The sequence below is a fragment of the Ammospiza caudacuta genome, chromosome 6, assembly GCF_027887145.1.
Source record: "Ammospiza caudacuta isolate bAmmCau1 chromosome 6, bAmmCau1.pri, whole genome shotgun sequence".
Lineage (NCBI taxonomy): Eukaryota > Metazoa > Chordata > Aves > Passeriformes > Passerellidae > Ammospiza > Ammospiza caudacuta.
Window position 1 is genome coordinate 33,488,882 of NC_080598.1, and position 18,982 is coordinate 33,507,863.

The 18,982-nt window shown below is 36.1% G+C and overlaps 1 protein-coding gene across 2 annotated transcripts in view; it reads right to left on the reverse strand.

Annotated features, from left to right (window-relative positions):
- The window catches only part of PALS1 (protein associated with LIN7 1, MAGUK p55 family member), a 55,408-nt gene that overhangs the window by 15,045 nt on the left and 21,381 nt on the right, over window positions 1-18,982 (reverse strand). For both annotated transcript variants that reach the window (XM_058806502.1, XM_058806504.1), the window contains exons 2-4: window positions 13,202-13,715; window positions 6,328-6,536; window positions 621-698 (exon numbers count right to left, since the gene is read on the reverse strand). In XM_058806502.1, coding sequence (XP_058662485.1) covers window positions 621-698; window positions 6,328-6,536; window positions 13,202-13,568 — 654 coding nt within the window. In that variant the 5' untranslated portion in view covers window positions 13,569-13,715. The remainder of the gene's footprint in view (window positions 1-620; window positions 699-6,327; window positions 6,537-13,201; window positions 13,716-18,982) is intronic.

Sequence of the window (18,982 nt, forward strand, 5' to 3'; positions counted from 1 at the left end):
TGCAATTTCAACAGTCTTTGCAGGTTTTAGAACCTTGAAAACTGACTCAAACAATAAAAAAAATAATTTAATCACAGCTACATAGAACCTACTTTTTTTGAAAGCTTTCAGAATAGAAAATAACATAAAAGCAATTTTGAACACAACTGTGACTGTACTTCTATCTTATCTGTAGTAAATCAATGTCTGGTTTTTTAGTATGTATGTGTCTGCAGACTCAGAGTAAGTTTTGCAGAGAAAACTACTTTTACATCACCACCTCAGGACAAAATTTCCATTATGCACCCTAAGGTAAGCATGAAACAACTGCCAAAGGTAAAAACAAATAAACAAAGCAGCTCATGTGTTGCCCTGTTCCCACTGACCTACTGCTACATTGTTTATATGTAAAGCACCCTGTAATACATATAGACTGTAGCAAGGGCTGAATACAATCATGTACTACACTTCATTTAAAAGTTCCATTAGTTTCTGCAAATTGCAAATTCCTTATCCTAGAAAAATTAGGGTTGAGGAATAAAATTCATACATGCCCAGTCAGCCCAAGGCAAAAAATAAGTTACACTGAAAACAGCATCAAGAAATAGATCCATTAGATTCGAAGTTTCATTTTGTTTTACCTGCATGTGAGGGGCATTCAGCAAAGCATTAAGCTCCTGTCCATCCTTATGGTGGCTGGGTTTCAAAACACTCTGTACCTAAAAAGAAATCAAGCAGTAAAACTAAATCTAGCCAATGATTTATCAATCCTCCCTCTCCTACTCAAGCACAACCCCCTACTTTCAATTACTCATTTTACTGAAAGCAAAGAATATCCATGTAGTTGTTACACTACTGCTGATTAATTAATCTGGTACACATTAGGAAAACATAGATCACAGGACTAACCCAACACATCTTGCCTCAATAACAATCTACCAAATCTAACTTGGTATGCAGTACCTCACACAGATTTGTCAATATCAGAGACTGGCAATGAGCTCAGGTATCACAAAGATGCACACAAAAAAAATCCTCTAGACAGTGAATGTTAGTGATTTCATGGCAGTGAAATCAGTCACAATGAAGTGTTTTATGAGACTATGCTGGGCTTTTAAATTGGAGTAATTTCTTATTAATGTGACTAGCCTTCCTCTTCCTTAAAAGTAGATTATCATATTCTTATTATGCAAACTATTTCCACCAGCAGCAAGGCCAAAGATTCTGAGACAGGTTTTGCAATGCATCCTGGAGCTCGTCTCAGGAAGTGCACCAATTAAAACTTCAAAAGGTCCCTCCCTGATTTCTCTGGCTCCTTCCAAAATGATCCACACTAACACAAGGATAGTTTTTGCTCAAACAGTTTCAGCTGCCAAAATAAGTTTTCCTTCTCATACAGTTACTAAATGAGCCTTGCCATCATCTCTTGCCCATACTGGTATGCTCATACAGAGAGCCAAGAGCAGGGAAGTCCTCTTACACAGAAGTGAGGCTGAAGATGCTTTCCAAAGCCATTATCCTCTGGCCTAATCTGACCAAAGGCACACAACAACAGCACAAATGAATCCAAAGACATCAAGAGTAGATTATACAAATCAGAGCAGCAGCTTTCAGAAAAAGAGAAAACGTTTTGTTCAAGAGCTTTTGACTCTTACAGATGAGGTAATGTGACATCAGAGAAACAAGAAACCAAAAGTTTCAAAGAGAAAATAATTCTGCTTTTTGTATGATCTAACAGTATCTAAAGGTCAGAAAAGCATCTGTATTAGGAGCAATTATCTACAGAAAAGCTAACAGCTATCTTAGATGCTACCAGAAAACAGCACAGAAAACTTTCAAGTCACAACACTTTTAAATTCCAGGAGAAGCCACTAAATGAACTGTGCCCATGGAGCAAGATCCTCAGATTGCCAAGACAAGTGTCACAGTGAACATGCTCCTGTGCTTTGCAGTAAACTTGGTACAATCTCCAAAAGCCTTTCTTCTGACATCTCTAGAGCATGCCTCATGGTGAGCAAATGTAATATACCTTAAAACAGTCAGAGAAGAAGCCAGATTTACCTAGTTTTTTAAAGTGGTTTCTTTAAAATCATAGAGAACAGAAAGAGTTCAGCTTCACAAAGTCCATACTTCAGTCATATGTCTAAATTAGAAGGGAAGCTATTACACCTGGCTTAAACTGAATTCTAGGATGTCACACAGCAAACAGAACACAGCAAAAGACATATCTCATTGAAAAGTTTTCCTCTGTTTTGAAAGAAAAGATTCTTCTATACAAAAGACTTTCTCATAAAGGTTTATTTAAGGTCTCTAACTTTCAAGAGGCTTTGAAGAAGCCACAAGAAGCCTTAAAGCTTTATTTATAAAATCTTTATGATCTTTTAATAGGAAAACCTACTCAGAAAGCAACTTGGAAATCTTGCAAGGAACACAATCTTCTGAATGCTAGGTCAGAGGCTGGGAATTTGACAGTGGAAAAGAAAGTAATCTGGTTCAACCAGTTACTCTGTGTGCAGTAAACATCCTTTATTCAAGTTGAATTTCTGCTTTGAATAATTTGATTATTAAAAATTTTAATATATCCCCCACCCTCTTTAAGAAAAACATAAAACTCTCATTTGTTTATTTAATGAAGCTCTAGGAAAGCTTCAGGCTGCCCTACAGACTACTTATTACAGCAATAGTGCTGCTTGCCCGAGTCCTTTGTAACTCATGGTAATAAATCCCAGAGCTTTTTCAGACTAAGAAATTTGAAGAAGTCTGTCATTCCAGGAGTGACACACTACACACAGCACAGATGATTCACACTGAGTATGTGGCAATACCTGTATTTTCTTAACTCTTCAGACTAGTTTTTATTGTTAATCATGTTACCTTTAGATCAAGAACCTCCCCCCCAACCCCTGAAATAGCCATTTGGTTTCATTACAGACACCACAATTTGTAGGCATGTATGATGGAGGCATGTGCTGGACTGATATGAAGCATTCAGAAATTAACTGCAGCTGCAAAATTCTGTTGTTGTTTACTGGCAGGTGAGCAGGACTGTCGGATGGAACACACACACATTCTAGGGCACTTACACCAGAAGTTATGAGCTTCCAGTGCATCCCCTCAACAGTATGGATCTTGTTAATTTGTCTGATTTTGCAGAAGAAAACAGTAACACATCCAAAACATTTAGGAACATAGTCTATATAAATTGAGCCTCTTAAGTATATTTAATAGCAGGAACATCTTTAAGGTACTTGGTATGTGCTGTTACAGGCCAAGTTATAAGCTGTCTTGAATGCTGTATCAAATATTCTTACAAGGCCAAGATTCAGACCATGCTCCCATAATCCATGCCCCCATCCTGGTCAAGTTTAAATGGATTTAAAATCAATTTAATTACACTTGATGTTTACTGGCTATTTTTATTTGAGACTTGGAGTACACCCCACTACATGAAGATAAGCTTTCTCAAATAAATTCCTTAAGATCAAGTGCTTCATTCCGCCCTTTTAATTCAACTGAAGTTTCTTAAAAAGATGAGAAAAAACTTGAGTTGTTAGTGGCTGGTCATCAGAACTGGTGGGAAAATTAACCATACATGTATACTACCACTTTTAGGAATTTTCTAAAGAGGACTATAAAATTAAAAAACGCTAAATAATATTAATTATTACTTATTTTTAAAGGAAGACTCTTTCATGCTACATTGTGCAATTGTGTTGTAAAACGCCTTTTCCCATTAAGAGATGTTCTCTTGAACAGTATAAAGCCACAAACAAAACATGTCTGTAGCTTTAAGCTGGGGCACACACTCCAAACAGTTTCAGAGCTGTACACTATTGCTCATGACCTGTGCACTAAAATATGCACACTAGCACTACCTGCTATTTAAAATTAATGTTATGCATGTATCTGCTATTTTTCTTTCTTGTAATGTCTTCTGGCTTTTATCATCAAGATGTTATCAGTATCTTAAAAGCAGGCTTTTGCAAGCATCTTTTCAAAAACACCCTGAAGTAAGTAAATGATCTGCTTTCTGGGGGAGTTTCTTATGCCTATGCTTAGAGGTAAAAAAAAAAGCAAAAGACAGCCAAAAATGAGAGTACAAGAAAAAACAGACATGCAATATAAACACATTGTCAGGATTAAAAAATATCCCAACAACAAACCCAAAAAACCAAAACAAAAACACCACCAATTTTTCTAAAGCAGAAATAATCTCCTTCCATACTGCTACATAACTAATACTGAAACTTTTATAAAATGAATAAAAGATCTGAAAACCAAGCATAAGATCTTCTACGTAGGCAAGACAAGGAAGTACAAAGTGATGTGAACAGAGGCTTCAAGGTAAGCTCTCGAGACACTTCTGTCAGACACAGAAATATTTGTCCTGAATTTCTGGCTCTATCATTTCAGGATGTTATTTAATATATTGCAAAATACAAGTCACTTAAATACACAAGCAGCTGAGTCACTGAGAAACTAGATTACATCTGAAAATGGGAACAGACATTTGCAATATATTGAGTTTTCAGGAATTTCAAGGCTGGCAAGACAGGGATGGGAGATGAAGAGTCAAAAAGAACACCGTGATGTGTCTTGTATGCAATAGTCTTGTGGATAATGATCAAATGCTGTTGGTTTAAAAATTTTGGATAAATGAAATATTTTCCTTTTGCTTAACCTTATTCATGACTGGTAAGAGACACAAAACTGGCTTTGCACCACCTTCTGATTTTAAGATTTAACAAATCACCTGAAAAAAGAAAAGAATATGTTGGGAAGGTAAGGGGTAGTGAGAAATGGGGAGAAACACAAGAATTTGGAAACAGACCTAGAGTTTTCCTAGGCATATTTTCTTATTGAAAACTTCGATTAAGTAGCAAATATTCACAAAGGGAAAGAACCAGCTTTCTTAAGGGTTACATCTGTAACACCTTGTATGATAAAAGGAGGTTCAAAAATTCTAGCCTGCATCTGAATGAAATCCTAAACTAGGCCTATGTAAAGTGGATGTTTGGGGGAGCAGCTTACAAACAGAAGGTAACTGAAAAAGCTCCTTCAGACTCACAGACACAGTGAACAAGCCCAGTGAGGAGTTTGAAGTAGGCTACAGACTGATGAATAAACAAGCCAGAGGGAAGCTCACATGTACTGCAAACATATGATTACAGTGGGTTGATTAGAAGTTTTCACAGATTCACAGGATATTCTAAAGTACTTCTACCTGCTTTTGGCACAGTCTTACTGACAAACCTAAACAAGAAAATCCTAAGCTGAAATTTAATCAGCACCTGCACCTTTAGATTGTATTTAAATGATGTTCCTCCTCATCATCAAGAGTCAGTAATTTCTTCTGCAAAAGAACTTCAAGCTTGCTACAATGCTGCTGGGCTTACAAGATTAAAGTCTAGTAAAAGAAAGGAGAGTGGAAAAAGCTGTTGAAAAAAATGCTTCAGGAAGAAAGAAAATCAGATCCTAAATCAAACAAACTAACCAACCCAAAAATCCCACCAACACCCACCACCTGCTGCCATACTGAAATACTCCAAACCATGCATCTGAGTCAGTCTGGTTTGCTGGGTGCTAAAAGCTGGAGCATTTATCCAGCCCCTGGATCTGGCTTTGCTGAACACTACACTGCTAGGCTTGCACTGATGCTGGTATTCAAGCTACTTAGGCCAAAGCCAACAAATTTATATGGGTTTAAGATGTAGGACACCCTTCACTACTATATATACTTGCACCAGACCATAGAAAATTGTGACAAAAGTTACTGAGTGACCCTGTAGTATATTTTAACAATTTCTAAAAAATGCATCAGATCTTATAAAAGAGCTGTCATTTGTCAGACCAAAAGAAGTTTAATCACAGCAGTAATTAAAGTACTGAAATTAAGTATTAATGGACCTGTTGCTCACTTTAAAGGAGAAAGCTTGTTTCCAAGTATGCTTGTATTTTCAGAGATGACTCCCAATCTAAGAACCATGGCTCAACTTAGAGGAGAGTCACAATAAGAGAGAGCTGTAACTCAGTTCCTGAATGCTTGAAATAAAGAATACCAACGGAAAGGGAGTTAAGATTATCACAACCACTCCCTTTTCCTATGTTTAAACATAGTACCTTCTCTATTACATATCTATCCATGCTAAAGAGAGAGTTCCTACCCCCTAAATATTTTTCTGGTTACTGTTTGCTGTATCTGGTTTTTCCAGATTTCCAATCAGTGACTATTATAACCTCTTTCATATTCAACATTCAGTCAGTCAGACAAGCTTGACAAGTATGTATTTCAACAGTAGCTCTGATTACAGGTTTCATGTATGTCACAGGGATGCATACTGTACATACCTCTTGTGCTAGTTCTTGTGCATTGGAGCTGAGAGGATATGGAGGGCTGGCTTTGTTCATGTGGACTGTAACAGCGTTGTGGATCTTAAATGCATTCTGAAAATCGCTATTTTGAACAAGCTGTAAAATGAGTGAGATATCCTCTTGACTCTGAGGGTCTACCAAAACGTGCTGGATATGCTTAAGAGAATTTAACAGTTCTTCCACTTCTAGGTAAGAAATAACAAAATATAAATAAGATATGAGTTAACAAGAATGATAACTAAGTAATATTTATATTAAGAGTTATAAAAAACATTTTTACTGTTCGGTTTTTAAACCACCAGTGATATATGCCAGTTTATTAGTTATCTGTTATTCCAACTTTTTTGAAGCAGAATGTAACTGAATTAAAAGAGTAAAGAAAGAAGAAGAAAAAAAAAGACTCCAAGTCAGTAAGAGCAGTAAGACTTTATTGCTAAGCTCATCTTGATGCACTGAATATTCACTGATACCTTGGTTCACCTTTCTGTGTGTACCTATAATATATGGTAGAAATCTATGTATGTCAACTATATATTGCTTACTTATACAATGAATGTAAGATAAGTAAACTACAATCAATTTGTAAACATAAAATTATGCTCAGTCTTGGCACATTAAAATAAAAAGTATGAAAAAATACCATCTGTGAACATCTATGAGTTTTGAAATTATGTACAGCAAAAGAAAGTCCACATCTTTTACTTACACAAATACGAGTTCTGCTTGGGCAGTAAAATATTTTAACATTTTAATAACCAGTTTCTATATGTTTGCAGAATACTATACATGTACTGCATTCTTGAGTTTCTAGAACTGATCTGATGCTTTATAAGCACTTTTCAAAGACTTTTATATTATTTTAAGTCAAACCAAATCTCTGCTAAATACGTGACTTCTCAAAATTAAGTACTTCAGAAACCACCTAAACCAAGGAATAGGAATCAAACCCAGGTAAGAAATTCTGAAGCAGACAAAAAAACAATTCATGTTCTGAGCCTTAAATAACATACATGTTTTCACACATTATCTGAAAAAAAATCTGTTCAGCCACAGGAAGCTGGTCAGCTATCCAACATTTTAATAAATTCAAATAAGCTAGAACTTTTGAACCTTGGTATTTAAAGAAAATGAACAATAAAGAAAATCCCAAATTTTAAAACTGTCAGTTGATACTGCTACCAGAATACCAGTTTTGAGAGTAATTTTAAAATTCTAGCAACCTTCATTTATTCATTATGAGCTAATAAAATCAGGAACACTATCAGCTAAATTGCATTTTTAACATGAAAAATCACAGTAGATACTGATCACTAACATGATCAGTACACTGAACACAAGCCTAGACTCAAAATTTTTGAGCACAACATTAAAAATGGTTGATAAATGGGCACATAAAAACCATAAAGCCTAACAAAATATGCATTTCCAAGAAGTTCAATTGTTTTAACTTCCAGCAAACCATATCTACATACAAGCTGTCTAGTCTGAGTTTGCAAGCTAAGTCTTCTGTACTATAAATGGAAACAAACAAGCCAGGGCTACTACTACTCTTGTACATTACTGTCTGAAGGACAATAAAAAATAGTAATAAAACCCTCCAAAACCATTTCACACATGCTAAAAACATCCTACCCACCAAAGGTCAAGGACTTCTTCCTGTAACCACCAAGGAAACAAAGGGCAACAGGACAAAAGCTGCACAGAAAGCCTGGATACTGGATGTGCAGGATATTCCACTGCTGATATCCAGTACAACTCACAACACTAATTATGGTAGCCAATGTCTCACTAGGAAACTGTATACACAATATACTGCTTATCACACTGGGAGAAATGCCATTTGGAGAGAAGGCTAAAGAACACTCCACAAGTGAGAATATTTGCTAAACAGGACATTGTCAGCTGGCAAAATTCTCATCTAATGGAGAATGCACAGTACTGAAGTATCTCTTCAACTCAATCTCCCAAGTCTGAGGAAGTGTGTTACTTTCAAGCATAAAGGAAAAAAAAAGTATGTGAAGCAGATGTTATTGTATAGCTCCTGACACCTGCTTGGTTAAAAAACATACTAACTCAAAGTTCTGCTATTTGTTAAGGTTATTTGATTTAAAAAGCAGTGAAATATTAGAGAAGAACCTTCCTACTTTTATGTCTTGCTAATTATTCTACTCCATTATTTCTGAACTCCCTCTTACATATCTGAAAATTCAAATACATACACACATGTACACACACACAGTCCTAATACATGTTGCATGTAAGATACAAATGCATACAGAAAGACAGACATCTTACTCTCTATCTACAACAAAGACATCCTGTTCCTAGATGTCTTTACATATTTTCTCTTTTTAGCCCTTTGCTAGTTCCTTCTGCGCTGCCCTTTCTTACAAACTACCACAGTAGTCTCTTCCCTGTATAATTCCCTTCTACACTGAGCTTCATCTGCTGGATACCAAAGCTTTATACCAAGTGATTTCCCCCCACCACGAAACAGTAAACAAATACCCACCCCAACACAATTATAAAAAAGAAATAATGCTTCAAAGGAGTGAAATTAAGTAGTCCTCAAATGGCAGCACTCCATTTCCTAGTCACTTGTTTAATAAAAAACCACACACATAAAACCACACACAAATCCTGGCTTTATGCATGCCTAATTCTATATTCCTGCTTCTGAAGTCTATATCACTGATGAGATTATGATGCAGGGTTAGGTGTTTTTTTTTGTTTGTTTGTTTTTGTTGTTGTTTTCAGTCTTTTTAAAGTAACAACAATACAAAAAAGCACCAGGTAACAAAAGACTCCAGATATTTCCTATAAAAGGGGTTGTCTTGAAGAAAAATAAGTTCAGTAAGACCATGTGCATTTACTCACAGAAAAGTCAGGGTTCTTTTGCAGAACAAGTCCATTTTTTAATTGCAGATCAATTAGCAATCAAATACTGGTTTTGTCAAGTCTTCTTTTACATGAAGTGCTGCAGCCTTTTTCCATTAGACTATGAAATGGCTGGAATGTGACTGAGCACTGTGAGATATACACATTAATCAAAAGACTGCCAGGGCAAAAGTATGCAACTGCAGGGGAGGATGTGCAGTCACAGCTTAACATGTTAGATTAGAAAACCAAGAAAAGAAAATAGATGTTTTTTATCACCTTAAACAAAAAGTTAAGAAGAGCAAACTTAAGAAGATAGGATTTATTATACCTCAGCACCAATGTCTTCATTCTCAAAATTTTCTATAGAGCAATCTATGTACTGGTACTAGTACTTTAATGCTTCAAATAGAACACAAATCACATAGTTAGGAAAAGTAGTTTTGGATAAAGCAGTATTTCAGAAAGTTTATTTATAACATATTTATAAATAAGTTTTGGCCAAGGTACAAAAGCAAAAAACAGGCAGCTTTAAAAAATAATCATCACTGTAGCCAGAAAGGGCTTATGAAAGGATTACTTCCATGAAATGTTAGTTACTCATTTAACTGAATTAGCTGAATGAACCACAGAAAACCAAAGAAGTCTGCATTTTATGGAAGCATATTGCTGTGAAAAAGCCAGTAAATACTTACATGCACATGTGCTAGGTGCAGAGACTATTACTTCCATTTAAACAGCTGTCTAAATCATATACTGTTTTGATAACAAACATCCCTTTAACATTCTTTTGGTTAAGTCTCCTGTTTTATTTTTATATATAAATTCCAACTTCTTTAATCTAGTCTGCTTTCTTTTATGATGATAAAAACATTAAAGACTTGGCAAGGATCTGCCAAATTAGACACTGGCACTTACAAAACAGTTTCAAAACTAAAAATACAGCCACATAGGTCAATATTCTTACTTAAAAGATGTGTCTTCAGGAGAAGCTCTATGGATTAACACACACACAAGCAAAATGAAAGTCAGTATTTTAAAAAATACCAAAGAAGGACAGTTGAACGTCTCTGTCATTCACTAGCACCTGTCCAGATTTATTTGGGGTTTTCCTAACTAATCTCAGAGATTTGTAAATGTGACTAAGCACTTCAACCTGGACAGTTAAAGTAGAAAGTGGGAAGAGCCAGATGCTGTGTTACAAATGTTAGAAAGATTAAACCAAAAACTGGAAAAAGGACAGGCTTGAGAGTAGAAGAAAATTTTGTAACAGTTCAAGTTACTGCAGAAGCACTTCACTGAATTTAAATTTTAACTCTGTTTTTGACAACACTAGTGACTGAATACAGATTCTTTAGGGACTATATAGGTTAAAAAACCACCATACTTTATTTAGAACTATTTTTTTCCTATATCTGCAATAATTCAACATCATAGGTGTCTACAATCAAAAGCACTACTCTTAATCACAGAATCCCATAGCGGGTAAGGTTGGAAGGGATCACAGTGGGTCATCTGGTCCAACCTCTCTGCTCAAACAGGGTCATCCTAAAGCACACTGCACAGGATTGCATCCAAACAGCTCTTGAGTACCTCCAGCGAGGAAGGCTCCAGAGCCTCTCTCAACAATCTATTCTAGTGCTCGATCACCTGCAGAGTGAAGAAGTTCTTCCTCATTTTCAGGTTGAACTTCCTGCCATCAGTTTTTGCTCACTGCCTCTTGTCCTCTTGCTTGCCACCACCAAGAAGAGCCTGACTCCATCCTCTGACACCCTCCCTTCAGATGCTCACAGACATTGCTAAGGTCCCCTCTCAGTCATCTCTTCCTGAGGCTGAACAGGCCCAGCTCCCTCAGCCTTTCCCCAGAGATGCTCTCTTGTTGCACTTCACTGGATCCACTCCAGGACCTCCCTGTCTCTCCTGTCCTGAGGAGCCCAGAACTGGACACAACACTCCAGGTCAGGATCCCCTCCCTTGACCTGCTGCCACAGTGCTCTTCCTATGGCAGGATCTCATCAGCCTCCTTGGCCACAAGGGCACTGCTGGCTCATGGAATGCTGAACTATAAATCCTCTCTTCTTAAATCTTAAGTTTACTGATCCAAATGACAAGATCCAAATTTTGATTACAGAAGTGGACCAAGTCACCTAATAAGTTCTCTTCAAGATGCACCACATACCATATATTATTTCCTAATTTATCTCTTTCCAGACACACACCTCTATAATCTTCTTGTCCCTGATGTCTGGCATTTCTCTTCTTACAGCTAGTATTCACAGAATCCTAGCTTCCGTTCAAAACCAATTTTCCATCTTCTATTCTTGCTGAGCCAAAACTAATTTCCTCCTTCTAGCTTTTCACAAATACTTGGACAATCCTTCAGCTTCTCCTACAGCTAGTACCCTTCTGAATTCCTCACTGAGAGATTTTAAAACCCACCCTTCATCATCATCACAGTAATTTATTTACTGTTATTTCTCCTATTCAAGCACCTTCAGTCTACACCAGCTCCTAGCTGGCTCTCGGGTGTGTCAGACTGATGTATTACTCACTTCTCATCCTAGCAGCTTCCATGGGTAGCTGCTTTGCCCATTGCTTTGCACCAATCCTCCCTCCATGATCTCAGCACCTCCAGCATGAAACCTGGCCCCAGCTTTCTAATTCCAAGTCACACTTTTCTCCCTTCTCTAGTTTCAATTTCCAATTCCTTCAGCCATCTTCACAGCTTTTGGCCACTGTGGCTAAAAAACTCCCAGCTGAATACAGTTTTACTGTTTGACATCTAGTTTTATATCTTCTGCTTTGTGTTCCCTCTAAGGAGAGAATTTTACAATCAAATACCTAACACTTCATAAAGTTAACTACAGAATCTGCTTCTTGCAAAGAGATCTCTTGGCTGACAAGCCCTGCACTAAAAAAGGTACACCCTCCTTGTTTGTAACTGACCCTGCTCTCCACAGGAGGTTGAACAGGATGACTTCCTGATGACCCTTTCAATCTAAATTTTCCTAAAGAGGGATTTGTACAATAAGGATTACCAGAGGCTATGGAGCAGAGACATGTCTTTAGCAGAATTGCTGCTCAGGCACACAAATATTAGAGATGAAGTAAAAAAGAAGAAATTAGCAATTTCATAGCTATTTTTCACTCTGTATTCTCAACTACCAGCCAATAGGAAAGAAAGGAAAAAAAAAAAAGAAATTTTGGTGCAGCCCAGAAAAAAAGGCTACCTTTTTAAAGCAATCTGAACAGGTATGGATTTTCAAATCTGAACAGGACTCTCAAAGATTCCCAGTGCATCTTTTTCACTCCAATGTCACACATTTTATTTAAAATATTGATGTCTGAGGAAGAAAGGTTAGAAATTTTCTCTAAACAACCAAATTAAAACGACAACTGTGAAACGAAAAATTTTAGCATCCATTTCTTAAAAAATTATTAACATTACATTTTCTTCAATGCCTAAGCAGATTTTCATTATCAACACCATTACTTTAAGAGATGAATTGGTGCGACGTATTTTCATTGGTGTTAATTGATAATGCAAGACAAAACAGGAAAAAAGCACTAGCATGTTTCTCCCTAAAGTATCAACAACTTTTTATTTTAAATGACAATCTGTGTTTATTCATTCCTTATTCTGGTCTACAGTTCATCAAACATCATAAAATTGGCTATTACTTACATGGTTTTTCCCAGCCTTAAGAAGACAGAGGCATTGACTGAATTAGTTATTATCCACAAGGTATTTAACTGTTCCCCAAATGAATCAGTTTTGAAAAGCCACTTGCTGAGGCACATAGCCTGATGTTTGGCTAAACAAAAATACCCCAAACCACAACAAATCTGAAGGATAAAAAGACTTTAAATCTGTTTGTGAAAGATTAGCTAAATTAGGTTTTTAGTGGCCTAAAAGAGTATTAATATCAAACAAATCTTTACTCCATTGGCACACTCACTGCGTTTTACCTACCTAGTGTTTTCACAGTGTAATGAGGACTCTCCAAAACAATCCCTTCTTCTGTGTCAAATATTGGATTATCTATTCCAGTTTTAGGAGGAATTTGTGCTAGTTTCTTTAGCCTCATGGAAGCAGTGAGGTCCAGTTCTTGTTTCCTTCCCTCTTCTTCTCGTCTGCGCCTCATGTCCTCCTGCTGCTGGCGGATGCGCTCCAGCTGAGCGCTGCGCCGCATGGGCATCATCCTGGAGCCCAAGTCCCCAGGGCAATCAACAGCCATCTCTCTGTGCTTCTGAGGTTCCTCAGGAGACACAAGATCCACATTTTTTGCTTCATTGTCAGAGTCTTCTGTGATATGTCCATTCATATGAGAAGTTGTCATGATTATCTGTAGTTATGCTTACGCTCTTCAAACCAAAATGCTGCTATTAGGCCAGTTTGTGTTACGATACTGTGTAAAATCCATTACAGATTCAAAAATATTTCCCTTCCATCACAAGACACTCGAATAGGCATCCAGGAGGAAAATCTAATGACAGATATTAAAAAAAAAAAAGAAATTAGTGAGTAATAAGAGACAAATAAGAAAACACCTAAGGTCCCCAGGCATCAGAACAATGAAACTTTCCATCCAAATTTACATAGTGGTTCTTCCCCCACTAAGAACTACAGAATCCTCACAAATCTGTTTCATATATTTTGGTAGACTTCAGGTACCAATGTCAGAAAAGAAGCACTGATCAAACTAATGATAAAGTCTCTTTTATTCCCAAGTAAAAACCGTGGTGATTCTATACTTAACACAATTGCAAATAAGCAGTTTTCAGAGAGTTCTCATTCAAGTTTTAATTTGTATTTGCATTCTTAAAAGTTCCAACACAAACCACACTTACAATCCTACAGACACTAAATTTGAAAAACTTGTTTAAAACAACACGTTCTTAAGTAGCTGAGTATGCTGAACACCAGTAAAGATATTTGCATTTATTGTTTATAAATTAAGGCATTTATATAAACATTGCTTCCTGGATTCAGAGAAGACAGGTCTGACATAGAGTTCATCTGAAAGATACTATCTAAAGCAGACAGGAGCTGCACTTACACAATTACAAGTACAGATAAAGTCCTAGGATAGGGGTTTGGACAATTCTGGTTAGCAGCTACTCTTAATACTTCCCATAGGTATGCATTAAAGCAGGAAGGATTAAATAAAAGAGTTAAAATCCTTGTGTGGGAGTACAGACATACAGATTTGACAGAGAGTAATAATTAATCTTCACAATCAACTATGATATTCCACTATACTACACACACTTTAATCTGGTTTCTTATTCCTGATGATTCAGGCTAAAGAGCTTAGGTGTCCTGATAAATATAGCCACTCATCTCTAACACATAACTACAATTAATGCACATGTAACAGTGTGTTTTATACCACACTGCCTTTCTGTCAGTGATCGTTATCCACAATCTGTCCAATTAAAAGGTCATAAAATTGACGAACAGTTGCATACCATATCATCAATATACTTAATTTTTCAAGTTACATTTTATCACTTTTTTTTTTAAATTTACTGAAAGGAAATAGTATGAAATATCTCTAAGTTCTATTACACGCTGGAAGACACCAAGACAGAAAAAAACCCCAAAAAAACCAAAACCCAGAATCACCTACATTCTTTTACCAAATGTTTCTGTTTGGAGGAGGAAGGGAAGGATGTTTATGCTGTAATTAAGTTGAAAATTAAATATCTAGAGTTCGGTTTGGGAGGAGCAGCAATAGAGACTCCTACACAAGTTTTTGCCAGCTTGCAATTCTAAATATGTAGAGCTTTTCATTTTCATGAGGAGTAGCACACAGCACCAATTATTTCCTTTACTTGTTTCCTGTCTAGCCCCAGCTACTAAAATAGTTATTACCGAAATCTTCCCAATAAGAAAATTAAAGCATTTCTGTGGTAGTAAAAATTCTTTTTTTTTGCCCTTATAAGCACTTAGTTGTACTCCACTGATATGCTGAACATCCAATACTCAGCATTCACACATTCAGAAAAAAAACTAAGCAAAAAAAGCTGATCAAAACCTGCATGGTACTGGGGCTAGCACTGCAAGTACCCCACAGTTACTCAGCGCCTGTAAATCCTTCAGTTACTGCCCAACTTAGAACAGCTTTTCAAAGAATAAAGCCACATAAAATTAGCATTTAGACAGAGTTATATAAAACACCACTTTAAGAAAAAGTTCTGTGAAATTCAGAGAAAGGTGGATAAAAATTTAGCAAAATGATCCCCAGGATCCTGAGGAGCATTTCCCCTTCTGAAAAGGCAAATTGTCTGCACAGAAATTCCAATGCCCAAAAAGGAAGCCTCATTAGGAACAATAAAATTGCAAAGACCACTACTTTAACTGTGGACTGAAGATAATTCAAATTCTTTTAAATTCAAATTGTATTGGCCATAGCTTGTCTGAACACTGAAACTTTTCAAAGCTACGTTCATCTCTTTTCAATTCTGACAAGCAGAAAGAAAACTCACATTCCTGAGTCTACAGGGTACAACCAATAGGTGCTGAAACAATGAATAAGGTGCTGAGGGGATGAATGACATCCATTTAATCAGCTAAAAACGTCAAAAACAGGGTGTGAGGACCTGTGAGAAGTAAAACACAATTTTATACTCAATATTGTGTAAGCTGAATGATGTCACACTCTCTAGTGAATCTTAATCAGAAAGAATTATCAGAAAATTGAGTTGATGGCCAATGCTGAAAAAGTGGTCAAGAATATTTACAGTGGGATTAGCTACATATCCTCCATCAAATTTCAAGTGCCAGCTACATAAACAGCCCACCAAAAACTCATAACTGTATATAGAGTGATAATATTTAAAATCTCTTTAGTTTAGTAACATGAACTGAAGACAAGAGAAACAAAAATATAGGCTGGAATAACAGGCAACCTTAGTAACACTGCTGACATTTTCAGTATAAACTGTGTGCAAGACACAAAGGACATATAAACTCTTTGAACAGGATACCAAGACATTTAAGTCACCTGTGATAATAGCTCTCTACTTTCAGTATGCAAGATCTGAGCCAATCAAGTAAAAAAGAAACAAAAGCTACAGAAAACCAGAGCTCTCTTGCAGGAATGGTAAGAAAACAGTGACAATTTAAGATTTTTGGAATTTTAAATAAAAAGTATTTCTGGTGTCCCAGAAAGCTAGACACTTCTAAAACCAGCAATAAACAGTACAGCAAATGAATCATGCTCAGATTATATAAAATATCATGTTATCAGCCAACATAAAATTTGACCTTATGAAAACACTGAACCAAATACACAAAAACCTGACCCCAGGTATAACAAGCTGGTAGTCCATAAAAGCGTAAGCATGCTGCAAGTCTGGAATGCTGAACAACTTCCTTTAATCAAAGCACTTCTGATAACGGGTGACCCCTTCCAAACCTAAGCCCCTCTCCTCCTTCCTGTTGTCTCAGGTCTGCATCAGACATCACACATCCTCATCTCCAACTGTTTTGGGAAAATGAGATTGCCCAACTGCAATAAATGAAATAAACACGTAAGGAAAAAAAAACCCAGATCAGCTCTCAAGTCCCTCTATACAGCAGTCCTAAGGATGCAAAATGTAAAATATTACACTGTTAAAATCTTTAATTTGGTTCTCAAATGAAGGTGGGGCATAGTTGAGATTAAAAATAAGATTCAGTTTAAGGGAGGTACTAGGAACAGAAAATTTTATTTTAACTAATATGCATGGCATCAAAAGTCATAAGATGGATAATTTCAGAAACTGTTCTCTTAGTTTCTCTTTCTGAAGGTTTCTTTTGCAATTTTAAAAATTCTGTGACAGCAACTATAATGGAAGGTCTTTACCTTCTGTTACCAAGTTTGTTCTCTGCAAATTGTGTATCCAATAATACAGATTTTCAGTCCAAGAGAAGCTTATTTTGCCAAATTAATATTTAGTTCTATGGATAAAAATTTGCAGACTTACTCAATAAAAATTTTTACTAGCTCATATGTACAATCTATATAACAACATTTGTAATTGAGAATTCCTTTCCACTTTGGAACTTGGTAGTAGCAGTTCCTGTACTTTCTAGATATGTACAAGAGTCTGTTACACAGCTTGATTGCTCAAAGTTTAATGGGGTTAAATCATGGCTTTGAACATCTTGCTTTGAACTGTTGATATCTAAGTGGGGAATCTTAGTGTTTCCACATGACAGGTAGAGCTTTCCAAAATAAACCAGATTTATGACTCTCTCAGTCCAACTTCCTTTCACAAGTCTTACCAACACAGTCCTGGAGAGTGTAGGCAAAAGTCTTTTCTTCACAGATTACTCTCATTTTTGGCCTCCAGAGGAAGATTTCTTAAACCTGATAATGTTAGTACAGCTATTAAAAAATATCATTCATTCTGGTCACTACTGGGCATCATATAAAATTCTGACTGGGATATAATTATGAGCAGCAAACAAACAATATCTCTGATGCAAGTTCATAACAGCAAAATTAAAGAAAAAGTACAAGTACTGTTTTGGTAACTATACTAACTATTCTCAAAAATATTGTATTTTACAAGCCACCATTCTTCATTCTTCACAGCTAACAATGTCAGGCTTCTAACATCTTTTTAAACATACTGAATACACTAAACAAAGCACAGACCCCAAAAACTCTGTAAAGAATAAACATACATAAATGCAATGATTTTGGTGTGCAAGGCAGACACTAGAATAAAATATATACTAACAGAGACTGAAATAGAAGTGCTGTAAGTTGGTTTAAGTTTTCATCTGCTTCCTGGTGACTGTGGCTGGTGTGCATAGCAATCCTAATTGCTTTAACAACTAAATTCTGTACAGTAAAATTAAATTTGTTTTGCTTCAGCGACTTCCAAAGAGTAAAAATGACATTTTCTGGAGGATGAGGTTGTGTGTTACATTTCAGCAGTGTTTAAAATTCTTTCATTGCTAGAAGTATGATTAGACCTGATAGTTCCCTTTTTAAAATTCATTAAAGCTGCAAATTCTGAATGACTGCAAGGAAGTTCAGCGCTTACCTCTAGTGAAATTTCATTAGTTTTGGCACAGATTAGAGTATAAAAGCCCAACCTACATTTGTAATTTTAATATAAACACAAGAAATAGATATTAGACATTAGCACAGCGCAAGGCTTTATCATCAGCTTAAAGCCATATACCACAACAGACATGGTATATTAAAATATTAGTTAAAAACAACTGGAAGATGAATTCTAGGTTGCTGAAGTGGATTAAAAAGTAGATGAAAATCACATACAAGATGTTTCCTGATATCTGAACTACTAATTAAGTATGAGCATAAAACTATGCTACAGATCTCTGCCATGTATTATTAATAGTGTTTCTTCTGGTATTTTTACTCAGCACTTCAGATTCTAGGTAACCAAAATCTAAGCCATAAAAATCACAAAGTACCAAAGTAAAACACTTCAATAATTCTACAAATGGAAACTCGGTGTAGGAAAATAAAAAATAATTTCCAGCTTTCCTTGCATCATCTCCTATGCACCATTTTTTCTTCAATGGGATTTCAGTGAATCTGCAAGATTAGGAAACTTGGAAAGCAATCACATAAAGGAAAACACAACACAAATAATGTTGCACAGCATAAAAATAACTACCACTACTTGATGATAATTAAAGATTAGCGTTTATGACAGAAAATACTTCACAGATATTTCCTATGACTCTTAAGAATACCTGAAATAACTGATATAGCCTGAAACG